General features: G+C 36.8%; 1 protein-coding gene across 5 annotated transcripts in view; it reads left to right on the forward strand.

Annotated features, from left to right (window-relative positions):
* Nucleotides 1–19,438, forward strand: part of LOC148952909 (uncharacterized) — a 95,426-nt gene that overhangs the window by 52,946 nt on the left and 23,042 nt on the right. For all 5 annotated transcript variants that reach the window (XM_089087459.1, XM_089087460.1, XM_089087462.1 and 2 more), the window contains 3 exons: nucleotides 1,178–1,720; nucleotides 6,761–6,937; nucleotides 19,169–19,390. In XM_089087459.1, coding sequence (XP_088943585.1) covers nucleotides 1,178–1,720; nucleotides 6,761–6,937; nucleotides 19,169–19,390 — 942 coding nt within the window. The remainder of the gene's footprint in view (nucleotides 1–1,177; nucleotides 1,721–6,760; nucleotides 6,938–19,168; nucleotides 19,391–19,438) is intronic.

Here is a 19,438-nt window from a genome sequence, read left to right on the forward strand (position 1 = left end):
ACGTACTTCTTTATTTAATTATCCTCGTACTTTCGACATGGAACGAAAGTTACTTTTATAGTTTTTTGTGTAACTAAAGTATTTTAATCAGTTGATCAGGATTTTCTAATTATTAAAATTTTTAATTGTTGCATTCGCGCTTTTTTTTTTTTTTTATATATATATGTATACAGGACCTCATAAGTTTTACGGCTTATCAGCACACTTTTTGAGGTTTTCTCCTCATAATCGTCAGGAAAGATTTTTCGGTCACCCCTTCCAACCAAATGCATCAGTTGATCAGGATTTTCGAATTCTGAAACTTTTTAATTGTTGCATTCGCGCTTTTTTTTTTTTTATATATATATATACAGGACCTCATAAGTTTTACGGCTTATCAGCACACTTTTTGAGGTTTTCTCCTCATAATCGTCAGGAAAGATTTTTCGGTCTCCCCTTCCAACCAAATGCATCAGTTGATCAGGATTTTCGAATTCTGAAACTTTTTAATTGTTGCATTTGCTTTATTTTCGAATATATATATATATATATATATATATATATATATATATATATATATATATATATATATATATATATATATATATATATATATATATATATATATATATATATATATATATATATATATATATATATATATATATATATATATATATATATATATATATATATATATATATATATATATATATATATATATATATATATATATATATATATATATATATATATATATATATATATATATATATATATATATATATATATATATATATATATATATATATATATATATATATATATGTATATGTATGTATATGTATATATATATATATATACAGGACCTCATAAGTCTTAAGTTTTACGGCTTATGAGCACACTTTTTGAGGTTATCTCGTCATAATTCTCAGGAAAGATTTTCCGGTCACCCCTTCCAACAAAGTGTACCCTTTCGTTTTGGTGAGAATTTATCTATTTGACCAGGGGGGCGTGGGGTAATGCACAAGCCATCAGGTTCCTTAGTTCTAATATAGATAGTTTATTGCACCTATTCATAACAGTGTTTTTTTTATATATACTCTACGTTTCTCGCCTGGAATCTGACTGCTTGGTATATTAATATTCATTATCGCCTGATAAGTCAATTACCTTACATTTTAATCTGATCTTTTAGGCTCTTTTCGTAACGGTCGTTCTCGGAAGAAACGTAGTGGACTTGTTAAGGATTTGTCAAGTACTGGAGAACCTATTTGGTTGACAAGTGTATCCAATCAATCAAAACAACGTGAAAAACTATATTTAAAAACAACTGTTGAGATAGAAAAGCTAACAAAACGCACTATTGAAGAAAACTGCTGTGGTAAATGGCGGTGTAGTGCTTGTGGAAAGATTGAAAATTCTTTTTATTTCTTACAACTGCATAAGTCTACAAACTGTGAAATAGGGTTGTCATTTATCTGTGAAATTTGTCGTAAAGAAATAAATAATTACCCAGATTTTGCCATTCATTATATAGAACATGAAGCTGATGAAAAAAAGAAGTGCCCCGTTTGCTTAAGTCCGAATGTTAAGGATATAAAGGAACATTTAATTTTGAAAAAGCATCTTTCTGAGGATATTACTGGATTTAAATCTTCGGAAAATAAATATGAGAGAAGCAATGAAAAGGCAAAACCTGAAGTTTTTTTCAATTCCACCATTGATGGATACTGTCAAGGTATGTATATTACTGTTGTAATGTTCATTGTGATTCCATGAAAGCCCAAATTTGGGCTTTCTGAGAATTGGGACTGAGAATTGGGACTGCACTTCTTGAAAGTATAATTAAGCCTCGCTATGTTAATGAAAGCTATATTAACTCAGTATGTCATTTTGATCTTCAAAGTTACAATATAGGCATGTTGGCAATATAGAATTTGCAGTCAGGCCGTCGCAGTTCAATGGTTGACTTTATAGGATACTATGGGCTTGACTCCTATTTGGTTTCTTTTTCGTATAAGATTTCAATTATTGGTCATAAGTTGTGCCGATCCCTGTTGTTTATCGTTTTTGCACTCGGTTGGGCTTAACGGGCTTGTACTTCTGTGTTTTAATGTAAAATTTTTAATCGTGTTACAAAGAATCAGCAATGGGATTCCGATTCTTGAAGTGATTTCTCTACGTATTTCAACTTTTCATTAAAAAGGATTGTTGCATTTTAGTTTTATCAGCCTGTTGGGTTGTGCAAAATTCTAAAGGTGCATATTTTCATTTCCTTAGTTAAGAAAGATCTCTTTCCTCTGTCCATTAATGAAATCAGGGCGACAACTGTTGTTTAGTAATTTTTTTTTTTTTGCTGAATTATTTTTCTGATGCATATTATTACACTTTGACTATGTATATATGCAGGGTTTCATCTCAGAAGGGGGTTTTTGCTTAGAAAAGCGCCACAACATTTGAAAATTATGTGGTTTCAATATTAATGACACATTAATGAAATTACTCGAATTCTCAATACTCTGTGGACTACGGTCCTGGAAATCCCTTTCCCCCTGTTACATTTCGGATTAAATTTTAATTGCCAAATTTTCAATCCTATTAATAAGCCAGCTGTGTAAGACAGCAAGGACTTATTACTTGTATCTATTTGTTTAATGTAAAAGAAAGATATAGGCTAATATACTGAAGTAGAACTTTGGAATCCTCCATTTTCTTTGTTTTGATGTTTCTAATATTACTTGCATGTAAATGTCAATTAGAGGGTTTGATTATATGAAAAAAGCTCGTCCGGAATGATTCAGACCATGTCTGCCGACCACGTACCTCTGGATACGGAGTTTCCCCTAACTAAGCGCTCCGATCAGAGTGGCCTCAACCTCATGAGGTGGGTGGAGCCCACCCCAGGATTCTCATTATCCAGGTAAATCCTGGCTCTAATCAGAATCCAGGCCTACGGTTGGTTGGGCTTGCAACCCTCGACCCGAGACCCATTGCAACGAATAGCTTAGCAAATACCTCGGATGACCAACCTTCTTTTATCCCATCACGACCCTTGCTTGCCCCTGGACTGAGAAATGACCAGCGTTTGAATCTTCTTGACCAAAGTGACCTCCGTATTGCCACCTGGAATGTATTGACACTGAATTTTCCCGGAGCTAAGACGCTTCTGGCGATGGAACTGAAGCGTTTCCGCATCTCTTGCTGGAATAACAGAAACCCACCTAGTCGGGAATGGGAATGATTGCATTGGTGAGGGATACCACCGACTCTGGTCTGGCTGGACAACCACCAGAAGAAACAGTGTCGGGCTAGTTCTTGATGAAAAATCCAAGAAGTGTCTACTGTCATTCACTCGCGCCTCGAATAGAATCGCTAATGCTCGACTCAGTCATAAGCAAGGAAAAATGACGGTCCTTGTTTTTTATACCCCCATAAACGAAGTCGACTCCGAAGCAAAAGACACTTTCAACTCTGCCCTGATGAATGAATTGTCTAAGACATCCCCGCACGATATTGTCATTCTTCTGGGTGGCCTTAATGCAACTGTGAGCGACAACCACAACTTATGGTGACAAGTCATTGGCCCAGTTACTCCTGATTCCCTAAATGACAATGATCTAAGGCCTCTACAAGTCTGCAGCATGCACAAACTTTTGATTACGAATACCATGTTTGCAAGGAAGGACATTAACAAATATACATGGTACAGCAACGACGGCCATACCAAAAAATGATCGACTACATCATCGTGTCACAGAGATGGAGGTCTTCGATTAGTAACTGCAGGACGTATAGGGCAGCTGAAATTGGCAGCACTGACCATCGCCTCGTCGTCGCTAACATGCGACTAAGGCTCAAAGCCTAGCGCTCAAAACCAAGACCAGTCAAGATCGATGTCTCTTGTCTCTGCGATCAGAAGATACGGTCGAAATATGCTATTGATGTCTCGAGCCGCTTCGACGCACTCCTGCCATTTGAAAACTGTGAAGACACATGGCTCTCGTTCAAAAAGAATGTTCTGGAATCAGCGACAGCAAATATTGGATGGAAAAAGCGCGCTAATAAAGCGTGGAAAATCAGTCGGATACGCTTGACGTCATAGAGCAGAGACGCAAGGCAAGGTTACTCGATGACATGCCAACCTATAGAAGCCTTAATGGTGTCCGCAACAAACTGATATAGCGAGACAAAAAGCTGTTAGTGGAAATGAAGGCACATGACCTAGAGGGTGCAGCCAAGAAAGGTGACTTTGGCAGTCTCTATAAGCATCTCCGTGATCTAAAAGGCGACATAGCCCCCTAGGTTGCATCTGTTGGCTCTGTGGATGGCCAGCCGCTCAGTGACGAAGCTGACCAGGTCAGTCGATGTAAAGACCACTTCTCGGGCCTCCTCAATGCCGAAGCCGTAGCGCAGACTGACCAGAAACTCATCAGCCTAGCCGCCAGCACCTAGGAACTGCTGACAAGTGACACGAGAAACTGTGATAGAAACTGTGACAAGAAACTACTGTCACGTCATCAGAAATCTACACAGCAAGTAAAACGTTTGAAGAACAACAAAGCGGCAGGCGTATGTGGAATATCTGCTGAACTCCTGAAGTATGCCGGACCTGCGATGCTACTTTGGCTCCACATGCTGTTTTCTGTGGTTTAACGCTACTTTCAGTGTCTGGGAAGCTCTTTGCTATGACCCTGCTGGATAGATACACGAGGAGATTTGCCCGGGAGATCCACTGTCGAACAGATCTTTACCGTGCGCCAGTTAATTGAGAAGACGAAGGAATTCAAGAGGAAAGCATATGTAGCCTTTGTTGCTGCGTTTGACTTCGTGGATCGCAACTCGCTCTGGCTGATACTTCGATCGACTGGTCTACCAGACAAACACTACAAGTTGTTTGAAAAGCTTTGCGAAGGAACCCTGACTTGCGTCCAAGTCAACAGCAAACGGAGCACGACATTCGGCATCAAAACCGGTGTACGCCAAGGGTGTGTCACCGCCCAGGAACTGTTCAATTGCGTGATAGACCATGTCATGACACGAACAACAAATCACCTGCCCTTTGGTCTGCAGTTTGGAGATCATGTTTTAATGGACGCCGACTTCGCAGATGATCTTGGGCTCGTTGCTAACTCAATCGACCAGTTGACTGACGCTCTGGAAGTCCTGCAGGAAGAGGCAGCAAAAGTGGGGCTGAAAATAAACTGGCTTAAAACGAAGATAATGGCAATTGAGCCCCCTAGCCCAGTCTCGGCCCCTGAGAACATAACTGTTTGCGGAGCTCCTATTGAAGTTGTAAAAAACTTCACTTATCTTGGCTCCGTTTTGTCTAATGACGGCTCTATAGAGGAAGAGGTGTGCAGCCGAATTTCAAAAGCCTCGTCTATCGTCGGAAGGCTCAACAATCTCTGGAGAATGCCGCATATATCTAGGCGCACGAAGAAGTGAATTTCTAATCCATCCGTAAGCTCAGTCCTCCTCTATGAAGCGGAGACCCGGCCTCTTAAATCAACAATCCTCAGCATGATAGACATCTGCCAGATAAAACAGCTCCGTCGGATTAAGGGACTCCGATAGGACGATTTTGTAAGCAACACAAGGTTGCTCGCACTCACCTCCTAAGTGTCATTCTCCGTCCAAACAGCGCAGCGTACTCTCAGATGCTTCGGACACCTCCTCCGTATACCGACAACAATTCCAGCCCGAATAGTCTACGATTTTGACGCTAAAGCACATGGCTGGTCTCGCCGGAGGGGCAGACCTCACACAAGGTGGAAGGATAGCCTCAACAAATTCCTGGAGATGGCTAAAATTGCTGTAGACGAGGTTCTACTAATAGCAGCAGACCGGTCAGCCTGGAGGAGCAGAGTTGCGACGCTCTCTACACCACCCCCTACGTGGCAGGAGCCTTAAGTCAAGTAAGTCAGTCATTATATGAAGAAAATACAGCCCTTGCAATCCAACTCCTTTTTTTGTCGGAAATTACTTGTGTAGTAAATTCTTTTCAGGTTCTTTTTGCGTAACTCAGACTATTTTAAGGTTTTTTTTTGGCAAATAGACATTGAATTTCTTAGGTAAATGTTGTCTTTTAATTTCTTTTTATTTGGGATGGGATTTTTGGAAGCTACGTTGTTATGATGAGTCATCCCAATTCAAAAAGTATTTTTAAACGACCAGACATGGATGAAACTTAACTGAGGCAAAAAGGCTGGTCTGTTCATACATTGTGGAAGACACCTGGCCACAGGTCAAACCCCCTGACGTTTAGGATTGGTTGGTCTCCTTGAACTGTGTCTCTGATTTTTGGTCTGAAATTGATCTGAACAAAATGATGCTCCGAAGTTGATTTGATCTTTCTTCTTTTAACTTCTATAGAGTAGAGTTTCGTATAGATGAGGAGGCCGAAAGTTAGGCAACATAGCTTTGCTGAACGAAAGTAAGATTTTTGAAAGAAGAATTTTGTGTTTGATACGTTGGTTTCTACAGTGGCACACAAGCACTATGGAAAGTATATTGTCGTATCACTACTGGTCATAGTTGTGGAACCCTACTGCGTGAAAATCAGTGAGGACAGAGCTTGTAGAATAGGAATTTTTAAAATTACGAAAAATAAAAGCTTTTGCTCAAAGAAAATTTTTTCCTATGTAATTTATCGTTTTCCGTAAGTTTCAACATCTTAATAGTAAACTCGTATCTTAATAGTAGTGTTTTCAAAGAAATTTTATCTCATGTGGATGCTATGCATCAAAAAAGTTATATATACTTTCTTAAATTCTTTTAGACTTCAAAGACAGGGATCCATTGTCAAATGAACACTATCTTGGTTATGAAGTTGGAAATTTGATCTTGGAACATGGACCTCACTCTTCTATTACAGATCACAGGCCGAGCTTCGAAATTGAACTGAATGTTCCAGTCGAACAGCCTGAGACTTCCTTTGAACGGCCATTTGTTTATGGTAAGGATATACCTGTTTATGTTTGTTTGTTTCCATTTTGTTTTTTAACTATTTCAGACAGTCTTATGAGTTCAATATCCTTAACAGGCAGTCTCCTGGGGTATGTTTCACAAATTTCATTTTTATAGTGATTAATGATACGTAGCTTATTTTTTATTAGAGAGTCAGAGGTCATAAGAATTTTAGCTCTATTCATAAAAGCAAGAGATGATAAAATATTATTCTCTTATATTTTACAGTGCATAACGTACGATAATTGACAAGTATCTCATATCATCTTCTCTCAACCTTTTTTTTACAGCAGTTTCCCACATTATTCACTTTCTGATTCCCTCATATAATGTGCTTGTAACCCATCACCAGGTCTCAAAGTTGGTGCTGTCTGCTATGTTGGACTTCCCCCAGCTTTGGGGGAAGTGCAACATACCCTAATAGCTTTTTTTTAACAAGATGTCAAAAATAATATGACTTCACCATCTTAAAGGGCATCGAGGAATCACTAAAAGTCCATAAGCAAACAATTTTTATGTCAAACTGACTGGCATCAAAAGGCCAGACCATACTTATTTCTGCTGCTATGGGGTAACTTCGACAGTGTTGGACTTACCCAACAGGTAAGCATTACAAGTATCTTAGCCAATGTGCACGAATCACTGAATGTAAAAGATTGCTTGTATTTAAAAAAAGTAAAACATATCACACAAATTATGGTTTGACTTCAGATACAAAAAGTAAGTCCTATGTATTGTAGCTTTGTAGCTTACATGTATGGGCATAAAACAAAGATCTACTGATGCTTGCCAGTAACTGCCTTGTACAACACAATAACCTGACGGATTTGGGGTATTTCAAATGGTCTGGTTCCCACTGACTTTACTGGTCCTGCAAAAATGTATTTGTCATCCACAGTATCAATATTGTCTTTCTGTGGCCAATTGAATGAGTAGGTGGCAATACTCAAGCAGTGAAGAAACTTGAGCTTAACTTTTCCCTTGTCTGGAAAGTATAGAGCCCTTCCTATGTACCAACCTTGTTTGTCATTCCTGGCATCGTATCTAACTGCATAGTACTCATTTAGCTCGGGAACAATCTTTTGCTTACTGGGTGTCTCCTTGCCATCACTGTCACTTTCTTGAATAGTATCTTGAACACTCTGATCATCCTCATCAGAGCCAAATTCAAGGCTGATGTGTTATTTGCTATCACTCAAATCTCTATTTGCTTCCCTCTTAGTAAGATTTTTTTTTAATTTCACACCCTTCCCATCTGAACTTTTCTTCTTCCCTTTGCCTTTTGCTTTCAGATTTTCTTCCCTCTTGAGCACCTCTATACGTTCTTTTGATGTTATCACTTCTGCTTCTCTTGAAATTTTCTTCCGTTTTTCTATTCCTGAAACTGATGGTAGGCCGCTTGATTGAGTCAAGAAGAATCTCTTCAAAAGTTTTTGATTGGCTGCCAAACAACTTCTTTGGACTAAAGGTAACAGAAAAGGTAAATTTTTCTAGTTCAGTGTTGACTGTGGTTATGACTTTAGATGTGCTTGCCTTTTCCTCTTGTTCCCTTTTATTTGTGCATAGCGTCTCAACTTGGTATGTTCAAACTTGGTCTGGTCAATTACGGATGGGTTTACTCTCATTAGAATACTCAGATCAAAGATTCCAGTTGCTTTGAACGACTTTTTCATCAGACTAGGAGTGAGATAGGTATCCTATACCTTCAATAAGAGACAAACAAAATCCTTCTTCAACAGAATGTCGCCAGGGTGCTCCCTCGGCCATTTCATGAGATTCTGATCATAAGATACTTTTATTCCCTTGAAAACCACTTTATCGAGAGGTTGAAGCATGTGGGATGCATTTGGAGGTAACTTGAGAATTGTCACGTCATTTTCGTTTGCAAACCAAAAGAGCGATAGAAAGATGTGAACCGTGTCCATCTAAGATGAGGAGTGCCTTTCCCTTTACATGAGGAAGAAATTGGAATTCAAACCAGTTCATAAAGAAATCAGACATCATCCACCCTTTCTTGGTAAATGAGTAAGATGCACCAGGGTAAGCTCCTTCTACAGGTATCCATGTCGTCCAGGTATTCTTTGCAGAGAAAACTATTAGAGGTGGGAGTTTTTTTTTTTCGTTTGCACTGATACAAGCCAAGATAGCTGTATTTTCACGTCCATTACCACCTGTTCTACGAGTGGCTTGTGTGCCTTTGGCTCCAGAAACTTTCATGTTGCCACGATCCCTGCAAATAGATGTCTCGTCCAAATTGAACCAGCACTGGGGTTTGTCAAGAATATCCATCGCCGTGGCAGTTTCATGCAGCAGCTCATAAAAACCATACATTATGAAGGGCTCAGATTGCTGCAAAAGTCTTTTGTTTTTTTTTTTCAACCAGGTTGGTTGTCCTTAAATCTTGTTTGAACTTTGTTCTTGATGAGATAGTCTTGAACTCGGTCAAGAAATTCCTGCTTCCTGAGACCTATGCCCCACTTTTCAAGTATTTGGAGACCCTGAGCCATACCCTTTTCTATTTCAGCAGGAATTTTTTGGCTCCTCCTTCCACCACAGACTGGCTTTTTGACTTCTGTCTTCTTCATAAGATGGTCATGTAAGGTAGTGTGCGGTATCTGAAACACTTTGGAAGCCTGTAGCATAGACATTCTCTTTGAAGATACCTCTGCTAGCGCGTTTTGTAGCTGAGTTGCATCATATGTTCCTCCAACCCCGCGTTGTGTTTCCCGAACATAATTTCTAGTCATCTAGAAAAGACAAAGGGATTATGAATGAATGGATGAATTTAGTCGAAGGACAATTATGAATGAATTGATGAGTTTATTCAAACACCTGTCACAAGCAGGTGTGCAAAAAGTTCCAAAATTGCCAGTAGCAGAGTTCCAAAAGCTGTCAACACTTTAGCAGCAGAATCTGTGTTTTGACAGCTTTTCTTTGAGCAAAAAGTATTTTTATACTAAAAATTTGCAGAAGAGTAACAAATATAATTTATTACAGCTTGCAGTTAGAAATATCAATAATTGTCTGAATCATATTAATCATATTAAGTAACAATGGGTTTATTTAAAAAAAAAAATATATATATATACATCATCGATTCCCTGAAGCAATGCTTGTGCGGGAGAAAACCCACCTAATAAATCAAAAAACCAAGAAACCAAAAAAGAAAAAAAAAGAAAAGAAAAAAAAAAAAAAATAGAAAAAAAAAAAAATAAAAAAAACATAATTAGAGCTCAACTTACCGGACCCGAAAACCAACGAACCTCCAAACAACACCCAACAAAATTATAATAATTATAATCATATTCAGCTGCAACTAAACCCTCCTCAAAAACAAAACTTAAGTGGCGTGGAATAATCCATTCAAAATATACACATCAAAACAATGGTTCTTTAGCGACTTACGAAAATCCTGCAAACCCCCAACATTCCTCAAATCCTCTGGCAAACTCTCCCAAACTAACGGAACAACATGGCGAATTGAAAACCTAGACCTAGACGTGACAATAGCTGGTCTTCGCACCAACTGAGAAGATCTTGTCAAATGATCGTGAGTAGTAGACGCAAGACTGAACATTCCTGAAAAACCTGATGGTAACTCCGAAGCTAAATATTTAAACATAAACAGAGCATTATAGAATACACATATTCCTGCCAACGGTAGAATTTTATACTCGCGGTAAAGATGCCTCACCGATACAGATAGGTCAATTTGATTACCATAAAGAACTCTAATTGCCATATTCTGTATTACGCAGAGCGGATGGAGGTGAGTTACGAATGTTTTCGACCAAACCATACAACAGTAAATGAGATATGAGTGAACCATAGAAAAATACAACATTCTCAGAATTTCACACGGAAAAAGATACCTATTTACCCATAATACCAATATTACGAGACAATTTGCTTTTAACAGATGCAATATGGTATTTAAAACTAAGGCTTTCATCAATTATAACACCATGGTATCTAGTACTAGTAGATCTTACAATAGTATGGTGCCCTACTTCTATTTTATTAATCCATGGATAATGTCCAGTAATTCTACCATAAATCAAAAAATTCGACTTATTATGATTCAGTTTCAATTTATTTACTCGCATCCACTTTTCAATCGAAGAAATACCTTGTTTCAATATAGTCATCAACTCATTTTCAGTTCTAGCAGCTACGGTGAAATGGGCATCATCAGCAAAACATGGTAGAATTCCTTTAGTACCGTAAGTGTGAAGGTCTAAAGAACAAGACACATTACTTGAAGCTCTACAAAGGTCATTAATATAAACCAAAACAACAAATGGCCCAAAACGGAACCCTGGGGTACTCCAATCGAAATATATTCAATTTTAGATGTAACTCCATCCATCACGAGAGACTGAGTCCTTCCTCTAAGAAAACTAACTATCACATTTAAAAAATCACCACGTATACCACTACTATATAACTTTTTAACTAGTATATCATGATCAACAGAGTCAAATGCTTTAGTAATATCCAAAAATATCGAAGCTATCTTCAGACCCTTGTCTAAAGCATCATTAATAAAAGTTGTTAAAAACAAAACTCCATGCTCTGTAGAATGATGACTCCTAAACCCAAACTGACTAGAACTAAAAAATTGTCTTTTTTCGAAAAAACTTACCATCCTACTATGAATCAACTTTTGAAACACTCTAGAAATAAATGGCAGTAAAGAAATAGGTCTATAATCACTAAAACAATTCTTATCCCCTCCTTTAAATATCGGGATAACATTCGCGCACTTTAGACAATCAGGAAATATTCCAGCTTTTAAACAATTATTTATCAGTCCTAAAAAATGACTAGATATAACAGGTAATATCGACTTCAAAGCCTTCAACGAAATAAAATCGCCTCCTGATGCACCATTTTTCATATTATTTATAACATCAAATAATTCATCAATAGATACAGATTTAAGGTACGCAGACACATCACAATCTTCAGGTAGGAACTGACGAAAATCTCCATCTTGATCAAATACTGGCACCGATGATGACACACGCTGTCCAATAGTAGCGAAGTGATTACACATCTCATCTGCAACATTATTATTCATTCCTATATTATCTGGACGGATCAAGACGCTACCAGGGCAAGTCACCGACTTAATCAATTTCCAAGTCTTACTCGGGTTACCCTCAACTTTTTTTAATTTAACCTTATAATATTCTACCTTAACCAGTCGGAGTGCAGCATTTAACCTACTATTATAAACTCTATATATTACTTTATCATGAGGATCATTGCTCCTTGTTGACAACTTATATAAAAAACGTCTTCCATTAACTGACTGTAACAAACTCTTTGTAATCCAAGGTTTATTCGGAGACACCCTTCTCTTCTGTATTCCTGACACTTCACAACATTCCAAAAACGTATCCTTAATCTTACCATACCAAAGCTCAAACTTCAAATTTAAATCTAATTCTTCTTGTAAAAATTTAAAGTCTAACTGTTCTATCCTAAGCTTAAATCTTGAAATAGTATTTGAATCAACTATTAATTTCTTAGGCTTAGGGCGAGCATCACAATTAATATTAATATTCTTAAATATACCCGGAACTAATATAGCCAAACCAAAGTGATCCGAAACATCATTTAACACAACACTCGACGAATCATGGGGAACATTCAAAAATACATTATCAATTAGAGATGAAGATGAATCCGTCACTCTAGTACAAATATTTACAGCAGGATGCATCCCATAACCTAACATTAAATTCAAAAAATTCCGGGCTTTTGAATTAGATGCTAACAATTTCAAATCAATGTTAAAATCTCCACACACAAACCACGGCATGTTCTTACGAGTTAGAAGGTCCATTTGTTGCTCTAATAATTCTAAAAAACTATCTACACTAGCTGAAGGGGGGCGGTAACAGACAGCAATAAAAAATGGGTCACCATTCTTATCAACCTCCGTAACAAAACACTCAAAAATCATCTCTTTATTAACACACAAATCATCCCTAACCTTCACATTCAAATCAGTTCTAATATACAGGGCAAGTCCTCCATGCTGATGCTGAGTACGGTTCTTAACATACATATTATAATTTAAAATATCAAATAGTCCAGAATTATTATTCATTAACCATGTTTCAGTAAGTGCAAGAATATGAAAATCAGATAGCATACACAGCTCCGACAAATAATCCAATGTACTATTTAACCCCTGACAATTCAAAAGAAAAATGCCAAGTTTATCCGGTGCCAGTCTAGTATGTAAATCAACTGGGCACTTATAATTAACCTTCGGAAAAACATCATCTACCCCCATATCAAAATCCCTGTGAAGTACCCCTAATCCTAAATCCGAAACACTCAATGGATTATTCTCAAGCCAGTCCAAACGATCATTACGAACAATTACCATTTTTTATAAATATATATATATATATAAAAAAGAAAAGGAGGGTAGTTGCAACCAAACCTAACCAACTGAATAACTTACTATAACTCGGAGGGTCGGTGGTCCCGTTTCCAACGTAATCGAAGCTCCAGAAAAAACACAATATAACCTAAAAATAATAAGAAACATATTAACAAAATAGTATAAATAAACAAACGAATACAAAAAAAGTGAAAAAACTTTCACTAACACTAGCCTGTCACAATAAAGGCTTACTGTTTCCATTACTGAATTCCAGAAAATTATAATTGAAGAAAACACAATGCTCTACCTGTGTCTACCACATACCCATTCTTAATTCTAAAAAAAACTAAATAAATTAGGAAAAAATAACAACTTTTCATTTTTTTTTCCATAAACACAAATACAAAAAAAAAAAATATATATTAAAAAAATACTAATTAACCATTAATTATATAACCATCTATTGGTCACATAACTCAGGGATAGGTTCATCGTAACCAAATTTTTCCGCCGCACTACCCCGGTCGATCTCTATATATGGTGGAACTGTATTGGAAACCCATGATGAAACTCCTATAGCATTTAATCTAGATTTCTTTACATACAGCTTCCTTCGAGCTTCGCGAACTGATATTGGTGCATCATCGCTAACAGATATATTTCTATGGTGTCCAATAACTTTTCCTTTTAATTTCTTTCCGTTCTTAAGCACACTGACCTTCGCATCTCGAGAACCAACAACAACTTTAAAATACGGTTGCTCCTTACGGACATTACCAACAACTCGAAACCTCGGGACCATGGACAGACCTAGACCCTCCAAACACAACTGGTCAAAAAACGCTTCGGCTGGGGTGGTATTTTCGCAGGGAGCATTCCAAACGATAATATTCGTCTCTGTGTGTCGATATTCAGATGCCATAAGCCGACGAGACAGATCTGCATTCCCGGTTTCATACTTTTTCGTTGCACTAGCGATAATTGACATTTGATTTCTTAAGTTTAGAACATCAGATTCAAGCTGTGTAACACGCGAATTCGTAGTATTAACTTCTGATTTTAGCTCAGACTGTGTATTTTCCACTGATACCATGCGATTTTCTAACATTTTTATACTATTGTTTATAGAGTCTAGTTTTTTACCATTTTCAGTAAGTATTGTTAGCATCTTAGCAAAATCATCCACCAGGGTCTTCAGTGAAGCGACATCGTTATTCCCTTCAGATGAAACGGTCGAATTCAACAAACTGTTCTCAACAGACTGGGATCCTACTTGGTCAGTTTTAGCAATCTTGCTTTTTCGCCCCATGGCAAGTGCAAATAAAATAAAATATGTAATCTCTCTTACCTATTTTGGCACCTATAATTTATCCACGTCGATGCGGACGTGCAGTTCGCTAAGCCACCGTTAATTTGGGCACGGCTAACACCCCTATATCCTGCACCGACGACTTCCAACAGCGTTTGAATACCGACGCTACTTCAGGAATCACAACCAACTTTCAGGAATACTCTGTAGCGTTTGCAAAATTCAACTAATCAAATATTTGCATTTCATTCCATTCCTCAGGGCAAGCGGTAAAGACACCTGAACTACTACTCAATCAGAGCTTGATTCATTGACTTTGGCCTATTTTCTTTTTTTGTCATAATTAAATGACGTAATCCAAGGTGTATAATCCCAAGCCAATTCGATGTTTCGCAATATCTTCACTGTCTAACAAATACAGTTTTTACAAACCAATTAAATTCAAAGTTAAATCCAATTTGCGTCCTCACAGTTCAAAGGCTCATTCAGTACTGAATCATATTTGCTCTAATGCTGCTAATAGTGTATAGTATTCAAAGTCTCAAGCATACTGTATATAGCTTACTGCTGATAGTTTATGGATTGAGTTGTACACTTCAATGGTATTGGTATTAAAAAAATAATGCATACCCAACTTTATGCTTAATGCTCATTGATTACTGTACTACAACTATAAAAAGGTCAGTATACTTTTACAAGCATAGGAAGAAAGGTCAGTAATTCAATGATCTATGTCTGGTTTTGATATAGTAAATAATTGAGACATAAACTTATGAAAGTAGTGAAAAAGTTATGTCAAGTTAAGTGAAAGTCATAGTTACTAGTGGTGGATTGTCACCAGTGATAAATCACTAGGGGTGGCAATACTGAATAAAAGGGGAACGAAATCGGGGAACCGATTTCGAGAATGTTTATGAGAAGACAGATTTGGGGGAAATCCCAAAAATTTGGGGGTAGTGGAAGCACTGGTATTTTTAGACGAAATCTGCCAACAAATTTTACTAGGCCGTGAAAACTGCCAAGTAGCATTGCTGCTATGCTACCCCACTTTTTGCACGGTGGAGCACAACCTATGTTTTGACAGCTTTCCTTGGAGCAAAAATTTTTTTTATATATATAAATGGTATTTTCAGACAAAATCTGCCAACAAATTTGATAACTGGCAAGTAGCAGTTTCACTTTGCTACCCCACTTTTTGCACGGCGAGTCACAAGTAAAGGTTAAAATGAAAAAACAATGAAAAGAGAGAAATATAAACGAAAGCAGGCACAGAACTGCAATACATGAATGATCAACACAACACTACATTCCACTAAGTAAGTAGAGCCATCTAAGGATGGTTACTAGCTTCGACCCTTATTATCTAAAGCTTAGAATCTGTTCTACCATTTAAAATATCGATCTTTGGTAACATGGGCTGAGTCCGACACCCTTGCTAAACTTCCCCCATTGGGGGTATGTCTGACATCTGGGACTTTCCACAGATGGGCTTTTTCGGGGGTAAGACTGACACCCCTTTTATATCTTCAACTAATAACATTGGCTTGTTTAGTAAAGTCAGTTACCTGTGTTCCTAAAAAACACCGTCCAAAAAACTTCAAAACCTTCTGAACGAAAGGCGTGCTAACTCTGCTCGAAGTTGGTGGCACTGTTGCCTACTGTTACTAATATGGAAGAAAATATGAAAGCCTCCCACAGAAACAATGGACCATAGACGAGTTGAAGGTCGGTGTCAGACTTACCCCACTGTCGGACTTTCCCTAATTCACCCAATAGGCAACGCTATAGGTTTGCCTCTGACACTAGCTTGGTAAGTGAAAGTGTCCAATTGATCGACCTTCTCTTTATGCAGCATCACCTCTTCACCTCTTTTTATTCCTAGTTATAGCGACCCTGTCTTCTTAACATTAGTTTTAAACTTATTTTTGCAACTGGAACTTTCAAATCCTCCAAAAATTCAGTCATTTTGCTAACATTTTCATCTAGAATGCTTAAATCATCAGCACAGTTTTTTCTAGAAGTGTTGTATCTCCCTAATTGTTCGTGTGTTATTCCGTTTTCTTCGCTGTGCTCTGTAGGACAAAGTCTATAAAAATGACTTGTATAATTGGGAATAAAATACAACCCTGCTTAACTCTTGATTCAATATGAAAACAGCTACTAACGTCATTTTTATACCTTAACTACAGCGATTTCATTTTCGTACCTAGTACTAATCACTTTAATGTACTTATCTGGTATTTTGGTACCATACAAAGAAAGGACCTTTGCTAAAGGTCTTGAGCAATCACACGCTAGCTCATTATCTATAAAACTGAATACGAACGGGGTTTGATGACTCCCTTATTAGTTATTGATCTAGGAGTAAAAATTTTGTTTATTCCTTCTCATCCCTTCCTAAAACCACAGTGTTTTTCTCTTAAAACCTTATCTAAAGTATATCTAAGTCTAAAAGTTAGTATCGTAATAAGTAATTCGCTTCTTAGAGAAACCAAGCTCATAACTCTATAATTACCACGCTCAGTCTTTATCACTTTTCTTATAAAGGGCTTAATTAAAGTTTTTCTAAAATCGCTAGGTACTTCCCATTTTTCAAAATTTATTTTCAGGGTCTTCAATATTATATGTGTAACTTCACAACCACCATTTCTAGAATGATCATTTGCTTCAGTATTAGCACCAGCGGACTTTTTTCTTAATCTTTAGAGTACTGTCGGTAATTCTTCCCCACTAAAATAAGTCTTCTTTCTTATTCCCCTTCCAAAATGTCGCAAAAATTTTCTCTTTTTTTTATATTTTTTCCTGTAACTCTATCACGGTTTAGCACACTCTCAAAATGCTCTGCCCATCTCTTGTTTGCTCTTTATTTATCACAAATTGTGGTCCCGCTCCTAACTTTAAATGGGATAATTCTATATTGTCCATCTTTCCTCAATTTATTAACATGTCAGTACCATATTTTACTATTATGCTGTCTGAGTGAATCACTCAGATCTTCAGCAATTTTATCCATTGTATATATATATATATATATATATATATATATATATATATATATATATATATATATATATATATATATATATATATCATAATTTTTGGATAAAATATCGTTAATAAGTCTTTTTGAGTGGGGGTTGGGCTTATTGATCTTGAATTATTTTAAATGCCCTCGCATAAAAATCTTATATATCCCTAGGGCATAACTTGCAACACTTGCTCCCGTGCTCTGGGGGTTTGTGTCGACCCTAGAGTTTTTTTTATCTGATTGCTCTCCGATGACTTTTGACTCTTAAAAATGGAACTGGAACTTCTAATCAAATGAGCTCCATCTGAAGTTTTTACGACCAACCCTTGTATAAAATCCTTATTTGCTCCCGGGGTAAAACTGACAACACTTGCCCCCGGGCTCTTGGGGGGCTGTTTTGACCGCCCGAATTTTGTTATATGATCTTTGAACTGTTTTTAAATAGTTATTTTCTGTAAACCAAAATTCTAATTTTTGAATTTTATAAAATTTAAAAGTCGCATACAATATTACCCCTCTGATTAAATTGTGGGTAAACAGGGCCGTAGTTTCTGGCTACAGACAACAACCTTAAGCTATTGTTTTATGAATTATTTATTAATTTTGCAGTAAATATGATGTTATAAGAAGTATTAAAAAAACATTCAGCAACAAATACATGACACTAATCCCCACAAAGACTGTGACTAGAATAGGAGATCTATTAAAAATAAACATCAATTCCGAATATTTACATGCTTCATATTCATTTGTATCTATATCTTCATTTACTTCATCATTTACATCATTTACGTCATTTACATCTTCATTATATTTCCCTAACGTATTGAAAATAACAGAAACCTTTTGTAATACTTTATTTTGTCTTTCGCAAAATAAGGGTTGATATATACCCGCGCTAAATCCTGGTTGTGGCCTGTTAAAACCACCCATGCTCCAACATTAGTTTCAATGATACATGAATCCAAACATACCTGAATCCAAATGAATTAACGCTCAGTGAAAACTAAGTCACATATCCTACTTTTAAAGACGGTGTCTCATTGAACGATAGATGTAAATCTTCACAAAGGTGTAGGCTAAAGGAATTTTCTCATGTGCTTTTGGTCAAGAGAGCACTTACAAATAAGAATACTTTTAATAGTTAGTCTAAATTTCTTATTATTTGACACAATTCTAATCGGAATATTTATGTGTGGTGGAAATGCTAGTTTTGTGTATCTTTCTTAAGTTCTTGCATTAATCTTAACGAGGTATCATCAATTTAGTTTAGAGCTTCTTACTGAAGATAAGTCACTCTTGTACTATTTTTCTCTTTTAATATGTAATGAAATTTACTTGATAACAGATAGACTTTGCCTCAACTTTGCTCTCTATTATCTGTTTATTTTCCATGCGTTCAATGAAAGAAAGAAAGAAAAGCTTTGTGTCAGAGTTGAATAATTTTAACTAAGCACCATGTGTTTTATGATTACAGATACCACAGCTGAGATGCTGCCATTTGTCGGAACTCCAAATATGAAGGTTTCTTTTACAGCTGCAGATGTGGATACTGAAACACTTTCTCCTGTTTCCAATCAACTTATACTGGAAAATGAGGAGCAAGCTGATCAAGGAAAACCAGATCTCAGACGAAAGAAGAACAATACCCTCTACTATGAATTTTCTGATTCTGATATAAATGATATCAGTGACGAAGGTATGACGTTTATTTTAACCTTTCGGAATAGAGAGTTGAGGCAGAGAT

The sequence above is a fragment of the Artemia sp. Qi Xiang Cuo genome, chromosome 4 (genome assembly GCF_049724085.1).
Source record: "Artemia sp. Qi Xiang Cuo chromosome 4, ASM4972408v1, whole genome shotgun sequence".
NCBI lineage: Eukaryota > Metazoa > Arthropoda > Branchiopoda > Anostraca > Artemiidae > Artemia > Artemia sp. Qi Xiang Cuo.